At 54.7% G+C, this 23,478-nt stretch overlaps 1 protein-coding gene across 3 annotated transcripts in view; it reads right to left on the bottom strand.

Annotated features, from left to right (window-relative positions):
* Positions 1-19,619, bottom strand: part of PDE4A (phosphodiesterase 4A) — a 40,580-nt gene extending 20,961 nt beyond the window's left edge. The window contains exon 1 of one of the 3 annotated variants that reach the window (XM_070373651.1): positions 19,083-19,619. In XM_070373651.1, the coding sequence (XP_070229752.1) occupies positions 19,083-19,396 (314 nt within the window). In that variant the 5' untranslated portion in view covers positions 19,397-19,619. Of the gene's footprint in view, positions 1-5,928; positions 6,418-7,302; positions 7,595-19,082 lie in introns of those variants that run through there. The other 2 variants (XM_070373652.1, XM_005902913.2) reach the window with 2 other exon arrangements.
* Positions 19,620-23,478: the final 3,859 nt, after the last annotated feature.

Below are 23,478 nucleotides of genomic sequence, written 5' to 3'. Positions count from 1 at the left end.
CCCCATAGACTGTAACCTGCCAGGCTCCTCTGTCCATGGGAGACATTCCTCCAGGCAAGAACACTGGAGTGGGTTGCCATTTCCTTCTCAAGGGGATCTTCCTGACCTAGGAATTGACCCCAGGTAGACTCTTTACTGATTGAGCTATAAGGGTATTCAGCAATTTAAAAAAACACAAAAATAAACTACAGACCTTTGACTTTTTTAAATGGGGTGTTTTATTAGTGGCTTGGACTAAGATGGTTGTGGTAAGTTACTGAGAAATGGTTGTATTTGGAACATATATTTAAAAGAAAACCTAAGGGATTTATTTATGAATTATTTGTACAGGATGAAGGAGAAGAGTCAGTGATTTCCTTGACTTATGATATGTCCTGATAAACCCATCATAAATCGAAAATATCAAGATAGCTGAGGGCTTCCCTGCTTGTCCAGTGGTTGAGAATCTGCCTTGCAATGCAGGGGATCCCTGGTCTGGGAAGATCTCACATGCCACGGGACAACTGAACCCAAGCAACCACAACTACTGAGCCTGTATTCCTGAGCCCACAAGACGCAACTACTGAGCTTTTGTGACATGACTGCTGAAGCCCATGCACCCTAGAGCATGTGCTCTGCAACAAGAGAAGCCACCACGAGAAGCCCTGTGCACCGCAATTAGAGAGTAGTTGCTGACTGCTGCAACGAGAGAAAGCCCTTGAGCAGCAATGAAGACCCAGTGCAGCCAAAAATAAATACATAAATTTGAAAAGGATAGAGAGCCTAGAAATAAACCTTCACATATATGTGGTCAAATGACTGTCAACAAGGAAGCCAAGACCATTCAATGGAGAAAGGACAGTCTTTTTAAAAGATGGTGCTGGGAAAAACTAGTTACCCGTTTACAGAAGAATGAAGTGGGATCCTTACCTTATACCATATACAGAAATTAACCGCCAGTAGATCAAACATCTAAATATAAGGGCTAAAACTATAAAACTCTTAGAAGCTTCATGACATTGGATTTGGCAGTGATTTCCTGGACATGACATCAAAAGCACAGGCAACAAAAGAAAAAATAAATTAGGGAATTCATCAAAGTTAAAAACTTTTGTGTATCAAAAGACTATTCAGGGAGTACAAAGGCAATCCATAGAATGGGAGAATATTTTTTTAATAGTCCTTTTTTTCTTTTTTCGGCTGCACCATGGGGCACATGAGATCTTAGTTCCCTGACCAGGGATTGAAACTGTGCCCCCTGCAGTGGAAACTTGGAGTCCTAACCACTGGACTTCAAGTAATTTCTGAGAGAACATTTTTGCAAATAACATATTTGATAAGGGATTCATGTCTAGACTGGGCTTCCCTGATGATTCAGACTGTCAAGAACACAATGCAACTCCTGCAATGCAGGAGACCTGGGTTCGATCCCTGTGTCAGGAAGACCCCCTGGAGAAGGAAATGGCAAGCTACTCCAGTGTTCTTGCCTGGAGAATTCCATGGACAGAGGAGCCTGGTGGGCTACAGTCCATAGCATTCCAGAGTCGGACACGACTGAGCGACTAAGCGCACGTGCAATGTCCAGACTATATAAAGAACTCCTAAAACTCAACAACAAAACAGACAACCTAATTAGAAAGTGGGAGGGAGGTCCCTGGTGGTCCGGTGGTTAGGGCTTGGAGCTCTCACTTCTGAGATCCTGGATTCATTCCCTGGTTGGGGAAATAAGATTCCACAAGTCATGGGCATGGCAAAAAAAAAAAAAGGGGGGGGTATAACCCTTAAACATTTCTTCAAAGAAGACATACATATGGACAATAAACACATGAGAATATGCTCAACATCACTGGTCATTAGGAAAACACAAATAACCCCAATGAGATACCACCCATCAGGATGGCTACTATTAAAAAAAAAAAAGGAAAATAACAAGTGTTGGCATGCATGTGGAGAAACTAGAATACTTATATACTGCTGGTGAGAATATAAAAAGGTGCAGCCACAGTAGAAAAGAGTTTGGCGGCTCTGCAAAAACTTTTAAGCCCAGAACTACCATGTGATCCAGCTATACGCATTCCAAGTACATATACCCAAAAGAATCAAAAGCTGGGGACTTCCCTCGTGGTGCAGTGGCTATGACTCCACACTTCCAATGCAGGGGCCCCGGGTTCAATCCCTGTCAGGGAACTAAACCCCACATGTGGCAACTAAAAGATTCAGCACGTGGCAACTAAGAGCGAGCGCAGCCAAATAAATAATTTTTTAAAAAAGAAAGGAAATTCTGACACAGGCTACAACATGCATGAACCTTGAAAACATCACACTAAATGAAATGTCAGACACAAAAGGACGATATTGTACAATTCCCCTTACATGAGGTCCCTGGAGGAGTCAAATTCATAGAAAAAAGAAAGCGTGGTAGAGGCCGAGGGCCAGGGGAGGGGAATGGGAGTGAGTGTACCATGGGGACGGAGTTTCGCTTTAGGAAGATGAAAGTGTCCTGGCAATGGATGGCAGGGGAACAGTTGCACGACAATGTGTGTGTATAACGACACTAAATTGTACAGTCAAGTTAAAGTGGTAAACTTTATTACATATATTTTACTACAATTAAAAAAAAAAACCTCTCATGCAACAGATACTAAAAAGGTTGAATTTTGGAAATTCCCTGGTGGTCCAGTGGTTAGGGCTCAGTGCTTTCACTGCCGGGGGCCTGGGTTCAATCCCTGGTCAGGGAATTTAAGATTCCACAAGCAGCAGGGCACAGCCGGAAAAACAGTCGAATTTTATTATATGTTAATTTTTTAAGTCAATTAAAAAAAAAAGGAGTAAAAATACTCTTAGATCATGAATTTGGGTCTTTGATGATAATGCCCATTTATTGAGCACCTGCTGTGTATTGAGTGCCAGGATAGATCCTTTTAGATTTATAGGAATAATTAGGTTGTGGTTTAGTTGCTCAGTTGTATCTGACTCTTTTGCAACCCCCTGGACTATAGCCTGCCAAGCTCCTCTGTCCATGGGATTTCCCAGGCAGGAATATTGGAGTGGGTGGCCATACCCTCCTCCAGGGGATCTTCCGCACCCAGAGATCGAACCAGTGGCACTCGGATTCTTTATCCCCGAGCCAACAGGGAAGCCCCAATAATAAGATACTCAGTATTTGCCTTGTGCCCGGTACTATCTGTAATTTTGTGTGTTTGTCATTGTTTTGCTTTTTGTCTTTTGGCCGCACATGGCACGTGGGATCTTAGTTCCCCGACTAGTTCTCGAACCCATGTCCCCTGCACTGGAAGCACAGGAGCTAATCTCTAGACCATCAGGGATGTCCCTCCTGGTACCATCAAAGTGCTTTGTACACATGACCCCAATCAGGTCTCCCACCAATCCTGCGAGTCGGGTTCTATTAATGTCCTGTGTCAATATGGAGGTTGAGGTGCAGAGAGGGAGTGAGGGGCTGGTGGCCTTCCCGCCTGTGAATGAGGTCCTGTCTCCCAAGGTCCCGCCTGGATTTTGGGACTCTGCTGAGTGCCACTGGGGAGGGGAGGAGAGGGACACATACCTCCATCCTGAGGACCTCAGCCCCACCCTAGGAACTGAAGCTGCAGTTGGGGGAACTTGAGACCCAAGCCCAGAGGACACCCAGCTAGACTTGTGGGCAGATCCCACAGCCCCAGGGGGACTCAGCTCACGTAAGCAGGAGCCCAGAGGCCCAGATGGGAAGAAGAGGTTCTCTGGGGCCCTGCTGTTTGTGCTTCCAGGAGCGAATGCCCCCTGGGCTGTGGAAGGACAGAGGAGAGAGGATCAGGTGTGTTGAACAGCAGCCTGAGAGGGACTGAAAGAGAGAGTGTGTGTGTGGAAGGGGCGGGAGCAGGTGTCTCAGCTACCCCTCAGAATCAGACCCAGAGCTGTTGGCACTCACTCCTTCCTCACCTGCCACTGCTCACAGTAGCCAAAGTCAGGTTGGAGGTGGCTCCAGCAATGTCCCAATGGGACCCAAAGCCGCAAAACCCGAGTCACGGGCAGCCAAAAGGCCCTGACCTCACAGGCACATACCCAGACACTTCATCAGAAAGCAAACTGAAGGACTTCAGGGACTTCCCTGTTGGTCTGGTGGTTAAGACTTCCAATGCAGGGGGAGCAGGTTTGATCCCTGCTTGGGGAACTAAGAGCCTACAAGCTGCACGGTGAGGCCAAAAAAAAAAAAGGAAATGACTTGCCCAAGACTCTCCTTTGGACAGGCTGACCACTTGACGGCATTCAGATGGAGCTACTACCTGCCTCTACTCCTCTGAGGGCCCTGGGCCCGCCCACCTGGGCTCCTGGAGCATCAAATTGGGCCCCTGGAGGACTGGGCAGCCCAGGGACAGATGCAGGCTTTGGAGTTCTGCCGCACAGGCCGATACGAAACAAACAAGCAGTGGAGGTGGAGGGGGCAGGAGAGGAGACAGGTCCCCATTGGTCAGACTCATAGCGATCACAGTAGCCAATTGCTATCAAATGTCACATGCTAGGCACTCTTGTATGCCCAGACGGGTCCTCATGCTCCATTTTCCACAGATAGAAACTGAGGCACAAATAGGATAAGTAACTTGGCTCATGGTAAAGCACGATTAGAACCAGGCCACCAGGCTACAAGGCTGCTGCCCAGTAAATCACTGGGTGTCTGTCTCCCCCAGGCAGGCCTGCCATCTCCCCGGGCTCCCTGCCCCACTCCACCTGACTCCCTCGCAAGAGGTGCCAGGCAGCCTTCATGGAAAGGCCTGGCATTTGCTTTGTGAAGGTCACACGGAGGTTGGGGGCGGGCGGTGGTGTGTGTCTGCCAGGCCGGCACATGGTGCCAGGTGACACGGCAGTTTGTGGGGCTGGTTTGCAAGGAGGGTCTGTATATGTGGGAGTCCAGGGGGGTGTGTGCATGCTCTGGAGCCCCCATGTGCGTACACTTGTCTATGTGGATCTGTGTGTGTGGGGGGTCTCTGTGTTGGAGTCTGCATGGATCTGTGTGTCTATGTGTGTGTGACCTTGTCCTCGACTCCTCAGGGGGTATGAGGCATGAATGCTCCTGTGTGTAACAGAGGGCAGGTGGAAATCGGCCCTGAGTGTGTGTTGCAGTGCAAGTGTGCTCCTGCAGTCAGTGTAGTGAGTGCAAGGGGGTGTGAGACCTAGGTTTCTGTGTTATGTCTGTCACCACAGCCACGGCTCACCTGTGTTCCATCAGCCACAAGACCCATGCCTTGCACAGACCACACCAGGTGACCTCAATTACCCTGTGTGGGGGTGTGTCTGTTTGTGTCTTATGTGGCTGCGTTTGTGGACTGTGTGCATCCATGCGAGAGCGCATGTGTGTGTCTGGGTGTCTGAAGGGGTCGATGCAGCGGAGCAAGAACAAGACTAGAGTACTCTGAGAATTCTAAGAACCTAGAGACCGCTTCTCTGCCCCAGTGCTGTCCAGCAGATTCGAAATGCCCCCCTACCCCAGGTTTTCCAGCAGGAACCTCCTCCCCACCCCCACCCAACTTGGTTTTCAAGCCTGGCAGCCCCAGCAAGGAAGAAGAGAGGGTAAGGCTGGAGGCACTGAGCAGACAGGGCTGGAGGGACCTGGCTTGAAGCCAGTGGCCTGGGAGTGGAGCCCAGGTGACGCGGGACACACATATTTGCTGCCAGGGTGAATGCCAAAAGCCCAGGTTTAGGGGCACAAGGAGCGTGGAGGAATCCTGGGTAGGTGGGAAGGGGGCAGGACCCAGCATCCATTCTGGGGGCCACCATCTGCAGGAAGCCCTAGGCAGCACCCAGTTTAGGGCCAGAGAAAGAGGGTGAGGCTCCAGGCAGAAACTAAGAACCACTTTGGGGACTCCCCCAAGGCAGACTGCTCCCTGCACCCCCTCCCCATACACAAAGCAGTCAGAGCCCTTCGGTGGCAAAGGAGGGGACTGGCCGCGGGCCACCCACCTGACAGATCTGCCTGGAGGGTACCAACAGGTGTCCTCTTCGCTGAAGGAGAAGTGGACCAGTGACTCAGGGCCCGCGGGAGGCAGTGCCAGGGCAGGGGGCCGGGGCCGGACCCGGGGTGCCGCACTGGAGCGCATGAGTGCCAAGCGCCGACGGCGTGCGCATGGGTACGACCGCGAGGCGGGGTGGCACGCACTGCTCGCCAGGCCCGAGGTGTTTGCGGCGGCTACCGCCGGCGCCGCCTCCACACCCGCCCTCCCGGTGACCCCCCCAGGGACGTCCCCGGGCGTTCGGGCGTCCCCTCGTCTGCTGCGCCAGGGAGGGCTCCGCGCCTGCCTCCTCCCGCGGGGGGCCCTGCGGAACTCTGCGCATACTTCCCGCTTGTCTCTCTTCCCCCGGGCCTCGGAGGGTGCCCCAGGCTCCGGTTTCCCGGGCTCCGAGCCCGCCTCTGACCCCGCCTTCTCTCCCGCTTCCCTGACGTCGAGCTGGGCCCGCTGGAGGTCTCTGAACGCCGCGTGTTCCCCGGGGAGAAACGACTTGCCCGCGGGTGCAGTACAGGGTCCGGTGACATGGATCCGGGGGAGGAAGAGTTAGGGGCTTGAGGGGCGGCGCAGAGGTGAAGACAGAGACACAGAGAGAAAGCGGAGATAGGCACTGACTGCCCCGCCCCAGCCCTTTCCAGCCCCAAACCGGGCTCCCAGGGACCTCGACCCCCTCCTCCTGATCATGCCCCGCCCCATCTCTTCCCCAAGTCCCCGGACTCGGGTTCTAAACAAGTTGCAGGCCGGAGAGTACGGAGGATGATGGGGGCTCCGGAGAAGCCCCCCGAGTCAGCCCCGGGCCTACCTCCGGGCCGCCAATCTGCAGTTTCCAAGATAAACGGGACACCGGAGAGTCACACCGGATGTGGCCTCCCGGCTCCGCACCCCGCAGGCTTACCGCCCCCGCGGCCCACTCTGGGTCTGGGTACGAAGTGAACGTTCATTTGCCCTCTTTGTGCCTCCTGGCAAGGGAGCTCCCACAGGGCAGCGCTGGCCCCATTTCACAGGCCGTTCCATTAAGGATAACACAACCCAACGTACGTCCCCAGATCATCCTGGGTGGCAGGTGGGCTCCACTCTGCCCCAAAGCCCGACCGCAACTTCAGGTCTGCACAGGAAGTGGGAGGCATGTGGCGTTTATTGAGCGCCTACTGCATGCCTTATCAGATGTCTCCACGGCAACCCTGCCGGGCAGAGATGATTTTTATCGCTGCCCTGTGACGGAAGAGGAAAAAGTGAGGCTGAGCGAGCTAGTTGCGAGCCCCAAAACCCGCGGCTCGCGCCTGATGGCCAGGGTAGGGACTCGAACCCACAGCCACCGGCGCACACTTACCCGGCCCACGCCTGGCGGCCCAAATCCTGAAAGCCACGGAGAAGTCGAAGGCGCCTGCGGAAAGTTGGGGACGGGCTGGCAAAGAAGACCGGCGACGCAGGCGGAGAACGTGGGCGGCGGGGCGCGCGCGGGGCAAGGGGCTCGGGCAGGAACGCCTCGTCCTCGGTGGCCGCCGCTGCCGCCGCCGGGAAGGCCTCCAGCTGTCGTTCAGGGATGCGGCCCAGGCCGCGCGGCCGCGCCATGGCCTGGGCGGCGCGGGGCGGCCCCGCCTCGGCGGGCGCTGGAGAGCAGCGCCGCCCACCCCGCGCGGCCCACGCAGGCCGGCCGCCCTACCCCGGGGCCCACGGGCCCCTCCCCTCCCGGCCGCCTCGGCCCTTCCGGCTATGCGCTAGGGCCGCCCCTGGGGCGGAGCGGGCCAGGGGCCCCCACGCGGCCGCGGCGGGGACACCCCACACACGCTGGGGGCCCCCGCAGTTCCCCTGACGTCCTTACAATCTCCGGAAGCGTCTCTACAAACTCTGGGGATGCCCCCTAGATTTCTGGGGTGCGCTCACACACACCTCCCACGATGTTGAGAGGCCCCACAGACCTCAGGGGCCTGAGACTGAGAGCCCCACTATCCCAGGGAGTGCCCCTACTATCTCTGAGATGTCTCCACACAACCCAGAGATACCCCCCAAATTCCTGGGTTCCGCCACAAAATCCAGATGCCCTGAGAGACTCCCATAGACCCACACACACTCTCATAGCCCCCTGACGTCTGCTCTTTGTTCCTGAGACATTCCCACAACGCCCCAGGGCACCCCAAGAATCACAGGATGCACCCACAAATATCAGAGGTGCTTTGAGAGCCCAGGAGAAACCCCTTCAGATCCCAGGACAATCTGTATGGTTCTCAAATGCCCACCAAACCCCCTAGAGCATTCCCACCAACCCTGAATCATGTCGAGACCCTCCAAACACCCCAAGAAACCCCCACAGCTAGAGCATTCCCACGGATCTCCATGAAGGCCTCCCAAATCCCAGGGTCCCTCACAGACGTCAAGAATGTTTCCACAGTCCCTCAGATTTCCCGCCCCCATAGCTCCGCAGCACCCCTGAGATGCCTCTAGTGCTGAGACCCTAACATAAACTCAGGGATGCCTTAGGATTCAGGGGATGTTTCCATGACTATGGGGATGCCACCAAAATCTTGGGGTGCCCCATGGACCCCAGAGGCACAACTAGATTCCTCTACAGCTCCTAAGACAGTCCTGAAACCCTGTGCTACCCCTGGAATCCAAGATGTATCCACAATCCTTGGGGCAGCCCCAGAATACCCCCCACAGCCTCCGAGACATGCCTCATAACTCTTAAGAGACCCCTAGAAGCTCTGAGTGTGCTCACAGCCCCCAGACACTCCTAGGGCTCCTCGAGTCCTGCTACTCCTTAGACTCTCTGAGGTATTCTTTAGAATCAGGGCCCCCTGAGCTCATGAGGTGGCTCCAAGAACTTGACCTCCCCTCAGCAGTGACTTCCACGGCGCCCAGTGGTGGTGGGTTTGCATGTGCAGTCACTGTGACTCTGTTGCGGTGGCATATTATCCCTTTTCACAGATGAGGAAACTGAGACTCAGAGAGGTGAAGATTCTTGAATAAAGTCAGCTCTGCCTCCGCTCAGTCGCTTCAGTCATGTCGGACTGCGACTCCATGGACTGTAGCCCGCCAGGCTTCTCTGTCCGTGGGATTCTTCAGGCAAGAATACTGGACTGGGTTGCCATTTCCTTCTCCAGGGGATCTTCCCGACCCAGGGATCAAACTCAGGTCTCTTGCATCTCCTGCATCGGCAGGTAGATTCTTTATATATTGAGCCACCTGGGAAGCTTGAAAATCAGCTAACTAGTTATAATTCCAATGCCTACCCCTCCTGTCTGTGACTCCTTTGGGTTAGGGAAGGGGAAGAAGTTTAAAATAAGAAAATGGGGCAAATCTCTAAATCTAAATCATCTCTGTGAATCTCTCCCCTTTCTACCTGTTGGCTCCCAAGTCAAGGGGCACTAAGCTGGACTACGTAGGCTTCAGTCTGGCCTCCAGTATTTCTTATTCATCTGACCTTGAGCCAGTCACTTCATTTCATGGAGCCTCAGTTTCCCCACCTGTAAAATGGGTTCAATAACATGACACACCTCAGGGATGGACATGTAAAAGGCTCAGAGAAGTGTCTGGACATAATAAGCACTCACTGAATGTTAGTTACTTTTTCTTTTTTAGAGTTTGCTCCAACTACAAGTGCTGGGGCAGCCGGTGACACTTCAGGGAATTTTGAAGGGCTGATCGTCAGAACAAGCGGTCCTGGCAGCTGGTAGGGCCTTACCCGAAAATTCCTCCACCAGGGCAATAAAGCTCATGACTGCCCACACCAAAATGTGTTCCCAAGTCCAAGGTTGGACTCCTCATCACACAATGGGCCAGTAAATCAAGAGACGAGTTGTTGGGGCAAGAAATATCGACATTATTTGGAAAGTCAGCAAGCCAAGAGGATGGTGAACTCATGGCCGAAAGAACCATCTAGTAATGATTATTATTATTGGAGAAACATTTATGCTGCTGCTAAGTCACTTGAGTCATGTACGACTCTGAGCGACCCCATAGACGGCAGCCCACCAGGCTCCCCCATCCCTGGTATTCTCCAGGCAAGAACACTGGAGTGAGTTGCCATTTCCTTCTCCAATGCATGAAAGTAAAAAGTGAAAGTGAAGTCGCTCAGTTGTGTCCGACCCTCAGTGACCCCATGGACCGTAGCCCACCAGCCTCCTCCATCCATGGGATTTTCCAGGCAAGAGTACTGGAGTGGGGTGCCATTGCCTTCTCCGAGAAGCATTTACAGAGAGCTTATAATGTGTAAGCCGTGCTATCCACTAACCAGAGGATATAGACAATGGTTATGATGATAATGATGATATAGCAGCTAACCTTCAGAATACTTCCTGTGCATTCACCGCCTCTAGCTATGATCTCATTTAATTCTCACAAAATGCCCATGAAGTGACACTAGTGTCCCATTTTATAGATGGGAAATCTCAGTCTTGGAGAAAAACAACCTGCTCAAAGTCACACAGCCAGTGAGTGGCTGAGCCCAGCTCTAGGTCAGTGGCTATCTCTCTTTATTTCATGACTGCCCCCTGAGTGCCTTTTTATTTATTTTATTTATTAAAAAATTTTTTTTGCCACACTGCATAGCATGTGGGATCTTAGTTCCCTGATCAGGAATTGAACCCATGCCACCTGTACTGGAAGCATGGAGTCTTTTTTGTTGTTGTTGTTGCAGGGCTGGGGCTTCATTGCCACAGGCTGGCTTTCTTTACTTGCTGTCAGCGGGAGCTACCCTCTACTTGGGGTGCACAGGTTTCTCACTGCGGTGGCTGCTCTTGCTGGGGAGCATGGGCTCTAGAACAGGCTCAGTAGTCGTGGCTCACAGGCTCTAGATCGCAGGCTCAGTAGTCGTGGCACACGGACTTAGTTGCTCTGCGGCATGTGGAATCTTCCTGGACCAAGGATCAAACTCGTGTCCTCTGGATTGGCAGGTGGATTCTTCACCCCTGGTGCTGTGTGCTCAGTCTCTTCAGTCGTGTCCGACCCTTTGCAACCCCATGGACTGTAGCCCGCCAGGCTCCTGTGCCCATGGGGATCCTCCAGGCAAGAATACTGGAGTGGGTTGCTGCCAGGGAAGTCCTTCTGAGTGTCTTTTTAGATGCTCCCCTCCCCACCACAGTTGCCTCCTCCATGTAATAATGTTAATGGCATAGATATGCTGTATATCTATTTATATACTGGGTATATATCCAGGCTTTATACATAACGCTTTTCTTCACACATCCGCTCCAAGAACCAAATTTCACCCCCTGGAGGTGATGTCACCTTGTTGAGAATGCAGGGTTTCCCTATCTTGACACTATTGACATTTAGCACCTATGATTCTTTGTCCTGGAGGGCAGTCCTATGAGACAGGAGCAGCAGCAGACAGTCTACCGCCTCCCCACTAGATGCCAGTAGCAGCCCCCACACCCAGTCACGATGACTAAAATGTCCCCAGCCATTGCAGATTGCCCCTGGTTTGGAACTGTTGCTCTAAACCCACTAAGACCCATGCCCTGGCCACCAGGACCCTTCAGTCCAGGTACAAACAAAAAGGAAGGGCCTTCATACTTACCTGCCCTCAGGGTTCCCTGAATTGTTTTGCTGATTCTTCAAACCAGACTTTGAGAAAATAGGGTTCACACTAGGCCCATTTCAGAGATGGGGAAGTCAAGCCCACCAATTCCCTGGTGATCCAGTGGCTAAGACTCTGCACTGCCAATGCAGGGGGATCAGGTTTGATTCCTGGTCAGGGTACTAGATCCCCCACGCTGCAACTAAAGATCCTGTGTGCCTCAGCTAAGACCTGGTGAAACCAAATAAAAATAAGTGTTTAAAAAGAGAGAGAGAGATAGGGAAGCTCAAGCCCCAGAAAGGGAAGTGACTTGGCAGGAGTCACTCAGCTTGGAAGGAGCACAGCTTGATTATTTTTTTTTTTTTTTGACCACACCACACAGCTTGTAGGATCTTAGTTCTCCCACCAGGGATCGAACCCTTGTCCCTAGCAGTGAATGCACCAAATCCTAATTGCTGGACCACCAGGGAATTCCCTCAATTATGTGCTGAGTTGTCTGATTTGGAGACTGGAATTCTGCCCAACAGGGCCTTCATGGTTCAGTTTCCTTCCAGCCCTTTGATCTTTGATCCTTCCTAGGAAGTCAGATATAAACTGAGGTCTAGGGACTTCCCTGGTGGTCTAGTGGCTAAAAGTCTGTGCTCCCAATGCAGGGGTCCTGGCTTCAATCCCTGGTCAAGGAACTAGATCCCACATGTTGCAACTAAGACCCAGCACAGCCAAAGAAATTAATAATATTCAAAATAAATAAAATAAAGGGTTGGTCTAAAGCCAACACTGACCCTGACCTACAAGGCCCTACATGAGCTGCTCCATCACCTCCGACCTCATTTCCTTCCAGCACCCCTTGCTCGCTCTGTGCCAGTCACACCTGCCCTCCATGCTTTCCCTCCAGCATGTAAAACAGGTTCCTACCTCGGAACCTTTGCTGTTCCCTCTGCTTGTTACCCTCATAGCATCTTCTCTCACTTCATTTAGGTCTCTGCTCAAAAGTCACTTCCTGAAAGAGATCTTCCCTGACTTCAGGGTCCCTCTTCTCTTCCTGTCCCATGGTCACCATCTGAAATTACTGAATGCCTTTCTGTGCAATTTCCTCCTCACTGGCTAGTCTGAGAACTCCAGGATGGCAGGACTGGGTCCATTGCATTCTTCACCACAGCCTGAAGATGCTCAATCAGTGTTTGTGAAATGAATGGCCCTGTTGCAGATGAGGAAACTAAGGCTCAGACAAGGGAAATCCTTTACTGAGGTCACACAGCAAGCCAAGGGCAAAGGCTGGATTTGGGCTCTTAGGAGTAAGAAAACAGCAGGCTCTCATGTACCCCCCCCCAACTCTCTCCTCACCCTGAAATCTGCAGTTCCCCAAGGCCCTAGTTTCTTCCAATTCAGAGGAGCTTGCTGGTCAGCAAGGGGGCACCCTGGCAGCCAGGGTTTGAGGTTTGGGGGATGCCCCCTTTCTCTCTCTCTACTGAGGAAGTGCGTTTTGAGGAAGTGCAAGTTCTCAAAACACCAGCTCCAAACTGCATGGCCCCACTGTCAGCCAGCTCAGCCTTACCACAGCCCTACTCAGATCTACCCAGGGCAGATCTTTTTCAGCCCCTGTTTACGGAATAGGAAACTGAGGCACAGAGAGCCGTGATGCTGGTCCAAGGTCACACAGCGAGTCAGCGGTTAGGGCTACAATCTGAATCTTAGCTACTGGTCTGGAGTCTCGGAGACTTGGTTTTTAACCTCAGCTCTGCCTTGCCCGTGACCTTGGGCAAATCACTTATCTCTCGGTTTCCTTGGCAGGAATGCAAAGCCAAAGATCAGTTCAGTTCAGTTCAGTTGCTCAGTCGTGTCCGACTCTTTGCAACCCCATGAATCGCAGCACGCCAGGCCTCCTTATCCATCACCAACTCCCGGAGTTCACTCAGACTCACGTCCATCGAGTCAGTGATGCCATCCAGCCATCTCATCCTCTGTTGTCCCCTTCTCCTCCTGCCCTCAACCCCTCCCAGCATCAGAGTCTTTTCCAATGAGTCAACTCTTCACATGAGGTGGCCAAAGTACTGGAGTTTCAGCTTTAGAATCAGTCCTTCCAAAGAAATCCCAGGGCTGATCTCCTTCAGAATGGACTGGTTGGGTCTCCTTGCAGTCCAAGGGACTCTCAAGAGTCTTCTCCAACACCACAGTTCAAAAGCATCAATTCTTCGGCGCTCAGCGTTCTTCACAGTCCAACTCTCACATCCATACATGACCACTGGAAAACCATAGCCTTGACTAGATGGACCTTTGTTGGCAAAGTAATGTCTCTGCTTTTCAATATGCTATCTAGGTTGATCATAACTTTTCTTCCAAGGAGTAAGCATCTTTTAATTTCATGGCTGCAGTTACCATCTGCAGTGATTTTGGAGCCCCCCGCCCCCAAAAATAAAGTCTGACACTGTTTCCACTGTTTCCCCATCTATTTCCCATGAAGTGATGGGACCAGATGCCATGATCTTCGTTTTCCGAATGTTGAGCTTTAAGCCAACTTTTTCACTCTCCTCTTTCACTTTCATCAAGAGGCTTTTTAGTTCCTCTTCACTTTCTGCCATAAGGGTGGTGTCATCTGCATATCTGAGGTTATTGATATTTCTCCCGGCAATCTTCATTCCAGCTTGTGCTTCTTCCAGCCCAGCGTTTCTCATGATGTACTCTGCATAGAAGTTAAATAAGCAGGGTGACAATATACAGCCTTGACGTACTCCTTTTCCTATTTGGAATCAATCTGTTGTTCCATGTCCAGTTCGAACTGTTGCTTCCTGACCTGCATATAGGTTTCTCAAGAGGCAGGTCAGGTGGTCTGGTATTCCCATCTCTTTCAGAATTGTCCACAGTTTATTGTGATCCACACAGTCAAAGGCTTTGGCATAGTCAATAAAGCAGAAATAGATGTTTTTCTGGAACTCGCTTGCTTTTTCGATGATCCAGCAGATGTTGGCAATTTGATCTCTGGTTCCTCTGCCTTTTCTAAAACCAGCTTGAACATCTGGAAGTTCACCGTTCATGTATTGCTGAAGCCTGGCTTGGAGAATTTTGAGCATTACTTTACTAGGATATGAGATGAGTGCAATTGTGCGGTAGTTTGAGCATTCTTTGGCATTGCCTTTCTTTGGGATTGGAAATAAAAACTGACCCTTTCCAGTCCTGTCGCCACTGCTGAGTTTTCCAAATTTGCTGGCATATTGAGTGCAGCACTTTCACAGCATCATCTTTCAGGATTTGAAATAGCTCAACTGGAATTCCATCACCTCCACTAGCTTTGTTCGTAGTGATGCTTTCTAAGGCCCACTTGACTTCACATTCCAGGATGTCTGGCTTTAGGTCAGTGATCACACCATCGTGATTATCTTGGTCGTGAAAAGCCAAAGATGCGGGGAGTTAAAACGCAGGTTGGTGTTAGGAGGCCATCGCATGGACATCAGCTTGGGCCAAGGCGCGCGGGGGCGAGCCGGGAACTCTGCGTCCTCAACTTCGCCGCCAAATTCCTCTGCATCCGCCAGGCGGCTGTTTCCACTACGCTCGGCCCGGGGTGGAGGATGGAGGTGGTAGCCTGGTCCCAACCTCGGGTGGGCGAGGACCTCACTCACGAGCCTGCGGTCAGCCGGCCTGGCGCCCGCTCTCCCGGGCGCTCAATAAACATGCAATAATAATCCAGGGGCTCCGCAGCAGTGGCGGCGGCGGCGGCGACTTTGCTGGACTCTGGGGGACTAGAGTCCCGGGGGCAGGTTCGGACTCGGAGCTCATACTCAGCCTGTGCCTCCCTTGTCACCCAGCAGAGGGCGCGCGGAGGGCGGGGCGCGAGGAGAAACCTGCTCTCAAAACACACGCAGGGATGTGGGGGCGCCAGTGACTGGGGGAGGCGAAGCCCCCAGTGGAAACCACTGGCCAGAGAGAGACCCCAATCCGGCTTCGTCCAACCCCTCCTGGGACCAGGCAGCGCCCCTCTGGGCAGGGAGCGTCTGGAGGTACCCAAAAGGGGTCTCTACGCTGGCCTCGCACCTAATTCCGACAAGTTCCCCCACCTCACCACCAGAGTCCTCTTCCTCCCGCTCCATCTGCTTCTTGACAGATCGTGGTGGTGCCATGACTCAGCCCCACAGGGCGCTGGGAGCGCAGGCTCTTACATTCCCAGGTCTGGAGGGGGGTTGCGCATGCCATCTCAGATGGAGGATGGAGTGCCCTCTCTTTGGAGGTTCCTGTGATTCAAGTCTAAAGGGCTCTCCTGATCCCTTTTTCAGTGGTTGCATGAACTCTAACGTGGGTAGTACTGGAATCCCGCGTGTGTGCACCATTTCTGGGGAACTGAGCTGGCTGAATGCCCATTTAAAAGGAGTGCAGTTCCCACTGGCCGCCTCTGTTTCCCCTTCTTCCTTCTGCCTGGGGGTGGGGGAGGACGCTGGCACCAGTGCCCTCCCTGCAGTCGCCGGAGGCTGCACAGGCCCACAGCGGAACAGAAACCTGACCTCCTGCCGGGATGTGGTTGAGGTTCCTGTTTTTCCCTCCCATACTAGAGGGCAAGCTTCCCTGGTAGCTCAGATGGTAAAGAATCTGCCTGCAAGGCAGAAGATCCAGTTTTGATCCCTAGGTCGGGAAGATCCCCTGGAGAAGGGAATGGCAACCGACTCCAGTATTCTTGCCGGGAGAATTCCGTGGACAGAAGATCCTGGTCGGCTAGTCCATGGGGTCCCAAAGAGCTGGACATGACTGAGCAACTAACACACACTAGAGGAGCAGGGTCTACCTAGGTCCCAGCTCCTCTCCCAAATCCCGGTCCCTGAGTGACTGTCTACCAAGCACTTGCTGTGTTAAGTCCTTTACACACATCCCCAATCTCACAGAATTCTCAAAATGAGCCCTACGGGGGACCTTCCTGGTGGGCCAGTGGCTAAGACTCTGCACTTCCAACGCAGGGGGGCTGGATTTAATCCCTGGTCAGGGAACTAGATTCCAAATCCTGCAACTAAGATCCAGCACAGCCAAATTAATTAATTAATTATTTTTTAAAAAATGACCCCAGGTGGTCCAGAGGTTAAGAATCCACCTTCCAATGCAGGTGACACAGGTTTGATCCCTGGTCAGGGAACTGGGATCCCACACGCTGTATAGGCAACTAAGCCCAAGAGCCACAACGAGAGAGAAGTCCTTGCACTGCAACTGAGACTCGAAGCAGCCAAAAATAAATAAATGTATTTTTTTCAAATGACCCCCACAAGGCAGTTGGGGAAAGGCAGATGGGGAAACTGGGGCTTAGAGAGGCCAAGACACTTGGCCCAGGGTGCACAGGAATCAGAGGGGACCTGTGTTGGAATGAATTTCAGCTCTGCCATTTCCTGGTTGTGTGAACCTGGGTAAGAAGAACAGGCTTTGCCCCTCTGGGCCTCTGCTTCCCATGTGTCCAACAGGAATACCTCATGGATCACTGGAGATGAAGTGTGGAAAAGTTCCCGGCATGGAGCCCAAGAGCAAGCCATTATGAGTTGGACGCCACTAAGATAATGATGGTTATTATCACTCAGTCATCGTCCCAAGAGAGTCAGCACCCCAGAGACCAGGGTAGGAGGAATCTCTGGGGCCTAAAAAGGGAATAACGCTCTGTTCCTATTGCACCCCACCCCCTTGTGGGTGTCTCAGGACAGTGACCTGAGCCAGTTTGGCAAGTTGCCCCTGGTCTTTGGCATTTCCTGTTGATTCCAGCTTTGTTTTCCTTCAATTCCCTCTGGGAAATAGCAGGCTGTGAGTACTGGATCCATGACACTTGCTTCCTGGGATGGGTCAGGGATGCTGAGGCTGGGGTGTGCCCTGAATGGAGGTGGGTGGGTGATCTAGAGGCTGTGGTGCCAGCTGGAGGTCCCCAGAGAAGGCCAGAATAGGAGGGTCCCAGCCTAGAGGGGCCTCCCTCAGGAACTCTGGGAGAGGCCTGCATCTGACTGTCCCAGTGATGTTCCAAACTCCCATGGGAGTCAGACAAAGCACGCAGTCAAAGCCATGAGTCACACATGTCACCAGGACACAAGGTCAGACACCAGAGCATCATAGGAACATTAGGTAATTAGAGCTTGGCATGCCAGGCAGTCAGAAGCACACCCCAAAAGTCAGAGCACCAACACCCAGGCACAGGACACGCAAGCATCCTAGAGCAGTGTCTCAATCACAGTGTCCCAGGCACGAACAGTCGTGTTGACACAATCACATGGCCCCCAGGAGTATACACATCACAGGGCAACCATCACTGCATCCCAGAGACACTCTGTCACAATCACTGCCCTACAGTCACTCTGCCTTAATGGCGGTCCCAGGAGTCTGTCCTGAGTCTGTCACCATCACTGCCCCAGAGACACACCATCACCTTGTCATAATCACTGTCCCAGGAGCAGACAGTCACTCTATGACACTCACCATGTCTTATGGGCACGCATAGTCAGTGACACAATCGCAACGTCCTGTGAGCACACACAGCCATGCTGTCACAATGACAGTGTTCCAGTAACACGCACAGCCATGCTGTCATAATCACAGCATCCCAGGAGCACACACAGTCACCCTGCAAAGCCACTGTGCCCCAGGGCTACATGAAGTCACCGTCATAGTCACTGTACCAGAAGCACATAGTCATATAAGCACAGACCCGAAGAACACACAGTCATAGGGACCCCATCACCATGTCCCTGAAGCGCACAAGTCACATAGACAACAATCACTGTCCTGGGAGCACGTAGTCAGCATGTCACAAACTACAATATCCTGGAAACATGCACAGTTATGCTGTGACAGTCACAGGACCCCAGAAACCCAGGCAGAGCATGCAGCCACAGCTGGCCATTCCCAACAGCTGGATGACCAACTCCGGTCAATGAGAGGGTACCCAACACACCTCATCACTGTCATCGGAGGAGGCAGGGACTCCCTCACCCTATGTTGGGACTATGCGCCCCCTGAACACTGCTCCTTCCCTCTAGGCAGCTACTGAGCCTTAACATTCCTGCCCTGAGAGGGGACTCCCACATAGCGCACAGCCCCCAAGATAGGGCTCCCTCAGAGGCCCCCTTTAGATTACTGACCTCAGCTGCAGTGCAAGTCCAGGAATCCCGCTCCCAATAGGTTCTTGCAGGCTTTAGAAAGACTCTGAGAGCTCGCCAGTCTGCAGGAAGCATTGTGGTCCTAGCAGGCATTCCCCCCTCCCCCGCTACAGAGTTCCCCAAACACAGTGAATCTAGCCCTTAAAACAGCACCCCCAGGAAAGCCCGGTCAAGTGGTTCCCAGCCTAGCCGTTGTCTTGCTCTGTCACCGTAGACACCTAAAGTTGCAGCCTTCAACTAAGATTCCCGTTAACACACGCAGCATGGCGCCTCCTAAGTTGACCCCAGGATCAGCTTCAGTTGGACGCCTCGCTTGCGGTGCACGATCAGGGGGCCCAGGTCCTCGACGCCCCCGCAGAACTCCCCTTCGGTCCCCGTCAGTCACACTGACCCCACCCGCAGCACAGCGCCCCCTGCGGTCAGTGGAGAGAGTTGCGTCCTCTCTGCGCGCCTATCCGCTCCGCGCGCGTCCGCAGCTCGGAGTCTTACCGCCTGCAGCTGCCTCCGCCCGCGCTGCCGCTGCCGCTGCCGTGAAAGGACGAGGGCCAGGACATGCGGGATGTGCGCAGGCCAGGCCGGTCGCCGGTGTCCACGGCGTCGGCGCGCTCTATGGGCCGATGTGGCGGCCGTTCGGGCTCCGCGCGCTCCGCGCTGTCCGAGTAGCCGCGCTGCTGGATACGGATGGGGGTCCGCGGCTGCCGCCACAGGTGCTGGGGGGGCGGCTTCAGGGTGGCCTGGCCCTCCCGGGGCCCAGGCAGAGACAAAGACAGGCTCCTCTCCGAGGGGACGGCCGGGGGCTCCATGGCCCTGGTCCCCACCTGCACCCTAGGGGGCCCTGGCCTCTCCAAAACAGCTGAACCCTGCTCAGCTGCGCGCCAGCTGATGCGCCCGGGGTCCCGCAGGTGCGCCTGGCCTCGGTGGGGCCATGGCGTCCCGGGGAGAGACCCGGGGGCGCTGCGGGCCGATCGCCCCCGGGCCGGGCGCGGAGGTTCCCTGTCGGCGCCTTGGCTCTCCGTTCGATGCTCGGCAGCGCTCTCGGCGTTCAGCGTCCCGCTCGGAGCCAGCCCAGGCTCCCCCGCCCCGTCCCGCCTCTCCCCGCCCCCCGCCCGCCGCGGCTGTCAGCACCGCCCCCCTCCTCCTCCGTCCGGGCCAGTGGGGGGCAGCCACCCAAGGAGGGGGCCCTTCCCGCCCACGCAGAGCCCCGCTCCCCGCGGGGAGGGGGAGCCGGAACTCGGCTCTCTCCAGAGCTCCCTGCCTTAGTCGCGGTGCACACGGGTACCAAGGAGTTAAACGGTTAATCCGATCATGAAGGAGACACCCGACTGGTTGCCGGTGTGTCAGTCAGTCTGTCCATCATGGTGGGGGCGGAGCCCAGTGCGGACTTGTCCTCGCCGCTACCCCTGGCCAGGGGGAGCTGGTGAGGAGTGGTCCCGGTAACTCGGACGCGGTCCCTGCAGCGGGCTGCGACGGTGTTCGGGGAGTCTCCTGTTGGTGGGTCAGGGGATGGCGATGGTGTGTGCCCGGGGCGGGATGTGCGCGCACGTGGCCTCTTCCGAGGGTTTGTCTGTGTTTTCGTTGTCTGCTCGAAGTGTGTGCGCGCACGTGGTTGGCTGCTGCGATCTGCCTGTTTATCTGGATTTCGCTGTGCGTGTATGTGCCTGTCTGTGTCTGAAGGAAGTGTGTGCACGTGTGCTGCCTGTTTGGAGGGTGTGCGCCTCTACAGGGTCTGTTCTGGTGGCCTGGGAGCTGTGCCTGTGTTCCCACGCGATTGGGTGTGTACTGTGGTCGGTCCGCGCTTGCGGAGTTTTGCACTCGACTCTGCCTCTGTTTGACTGGTGTCTGAGAGAGTCAACGTGTGTTGGTGTGTGTGTGTGTGTGTGTGTGTGTGTGTGGTCGACCTGGGGCCGCTTTGAGGTGTTTCCCTTTGGTTTCTGTGTGGCTCCGGAAGGATACCCGGTGGCTGATACCCCAACTGCCCGCCCACCGCTCTGTGCGTCGCTGCCTCTTCTAAAGCGCTTCTGCAGGAGGTAAACTGAGGCAGGTCCCGGGCAGCCGCGGGACGCACTCCCGTGCCCTTTTCAGGCGAGTAAACAGCCGCGCCTCCTCCCCGCTGCCCCCGCCGGCAGAGCCCCCCTTCCGGCACCTAAATCGGGAGTCGCCGTGACTCACGCTCCCGCCTCCCCCAGCGCCGCGCCGAGCGCGAGCGAGCAAAGAGCTAGCGGGATCCGAGAGCCCTCCCTTTCCCCCGCCCCGGCCCGGGACCGAGCCCTGGTGAAGGAGGCTGCGGGGCAGAGGGCCGTGTACACACCCTTGTGCCCCATCCCCCGCCCGTGCCCCGGTCGATGCGCGCCCGGATTAAGGAGCTCGGAAGCCAGTCCACAAAACCAGGCCCCGCCCCCGTGCGCCCCCCTCAAGGGCTCCCCCGGGCAGGCCGTGCCGTCTGCCACCGCCCTCCCTCCGCACTGTTCTTATTAAAAAAAGAGAGAGAGAGAGAGAGAAAGCTCCAACCCCCACAGCCGCTTTTCTCCCTGCCAGAGGGGGCTCCGGGCGTGGGCGAACGCGGAGCTAGAACCGCCCTGCCATTAGCAGCCGCTGAATGTCCCAGAGGCCAGAACTGTGTCCCCCACTTCTCTCGGGGACCCTCCCCACAAGTGCATACCCCAAAAAAGCTTCTAGGGAATTCACAAGGGCTGTGATTCCTCCCCAGATCACTTGAGGGTCTTGGGTTGGACCAAATTCTTGGGGTCAGGGGTATTGTTGGATTGGCCAAAGCTCAGAGTGGGGTAAATGGTGTGTGTGGGGGGGTCAGGTCAGAGCGGGGGTGGCAGAAAAAGGAAGGCCCAAGGCAGTGGGCCAGAGCAGGTCACTGGATCTGTGGCCTGAAGGAGGCTAGAGGGATTTGGAGTTGGGGTGGGGGTTCATTAAGCCATTTGGAGAGGAGAATGACAGTCACTTCTTCCCTCATCTGGAAATGAATCATTGTAGCATGATCCAAGCAGAGACCCTGGAGCCCTTTGAGTAGACAAAGGGGTGGGTGGGGAGATTGAGGCTGCAGAAAACAGTGGCCCGAGGAGGGCAGTGGGGACAGGGCCTGCCAGCAGCCAGGACTAGCTCAGTCGTCTGGCTTTCAAATTCATCCTTGGGCCAAGAGGAGGGTTGAAGTACCCTCTGAGGACCCCAGATGAGAAAGAGCAAGGAAGTTCAGTGTGAAGCTAGGCTCAGAAGAAAGAAAAATGCCAGTCCAGACCGCCTGCAGTGTCCCACCATCCCCTTTTAACGCCTTGAAGAAACGACATCCTCTTAGAAAGGGAAATAGAGGTGCACACGGATTGGTGGGACGTGTACTCCTAACCTGTCCCAGCTTTCTGCTTATGGGAGCATTCTTGCAGACTGGAGGGTCCAAACCCTTTCTAAAACCCTGCCCCTTGCTGGCGGAGGCAGCTGCAAAATGGAAGAAGGGGTTCCTCTAAAGCCTGCAAGAGGTGCCACTTGGGGGCGGTGGGATGTCACAACCTGATCCACCAAGCTCCAGGAGAACTTTCAGCTGGTTTTGCAAAACTCAGGAAGCCAGGAGCCTGGAGCAAAGGAAAGGGCTGGTGGCTGGAATTAGCCCAGCTGGCCCTGTTCCTCCATCCCACCTCCCAGCCCGGTCCACCTCCCGCCTACCTGTCAGCTTTGGTGATGGAAATTCGCGGAGGGATCAGCAGCGGCAGAGTGGTGGGCCGAGGAGGCAGAGGGACCCCAGGGTCCAAGGGCTCAGGCTCAGCCCAGCCTAGGCCTGGACCCGTGGAGAGGCGTCGGCGAGGGCGTCGGAGGTCAGCCCCCAGCATGTTGGCTCGGCCCGGCTCGGGGGTCTCTCGAGGCCTCTGAGGTGAGACAAGGGCGGGATAGGGGTACCGCCTGGTCAGGCAGCTCTGAGCTCCTCCCCGCAGTAACGTGCCTCCCTGGCCATCTGAGAGAGGCGCCTATGGGGATTAAGGCTTCTGTGCCCCGCTCCCATTTTAGCATCCCTCTCACAGAGGGGGCGTCCCCAGCTCTTACATTTGAAAGGTGCCCTTTCTCAGTCATAATTTTTGTGGGGTTCCCTTTTGATGTCTCAGTCCTGGGGCTTCTGGGGCCTCATGCCTGTAGTCCGTCCTCACCACGAAACCTTTCTAACACATCACCACCCTCCACGTCTACGAAGCCTCCTAAATGTATGTGGCCTCCTCCCTTCCTTACATCTGAGACCCTAAAGACCTTCACCCCCAACAACTCTCCGCACCCACCCTACAATCCTCTCCCTATTGGGAAAACCCCTGGAAGGCCCTGCCTTCTAACCCTGGGCTAAGAGCCTCTTAATCCGGGCAGCAGCAGAATAATGAAGTCAAGGGAGTAAACTGAGGCATGAGGGGACAAGACTTGATGCCTCGAGGAAGTAGGGCCAGGCTTAGTGAGCAGCTGTGGTCACTAGGGGGCTCCCGACCCCCAACCCAACCCAAACCTCGTCCCCAGCCCCGCCCCGCCTCTCGCACCTCGTCCCCGGTTCCGGCCACCGACAGGACACTGCGACTCCTCTTCATTTCGCCAAACTAGCGTGCCTCGGGTGCTCCATGTCATGCCCCGGCTAGTGCCTCCTACAGGACCAGGCCAAAGGCGTCTACCATCAGCGCCCTGGGGCTCCCCCTGCAGGCTGAGCATGGAATCCACCTCCGCACCTCGCCAATTGCCTCTCCCGGGGCGTGACGTCAGCGGGTGACTGACGCACTGCCTGTTGGTGACGTCACACGCATGTTGCCAGAGCAACAGCTGACGCACGGCCGGGCTCTGAACAGTGTCAATGCCTAGATTGGCCACTGGGGGGCCGGGAGCCTCGGGCCCGGGTCGCCCCAGCCCCCACCGGTCC

The sequence above is a fragment of the Bos mutus genome, chromosome 7 (genome assembly GCF_027580195.1).
Source record: "Bos mutus isolate GX-2022 chromosome 7, NWIPB_WYAK_1.1, whole genome shotgun sequence".
Lineage (NCBI taxonomy): Eukaryota > Metazoa > Chordata > Mammalia > Artiodactyla > Bovidae > Bos > Bos mutus.
The sequence above is the reverse complement of the archived record's forward strand: the minus strand, read 5'-3'. Positions and strand labels throughout refer to the sequence as shown.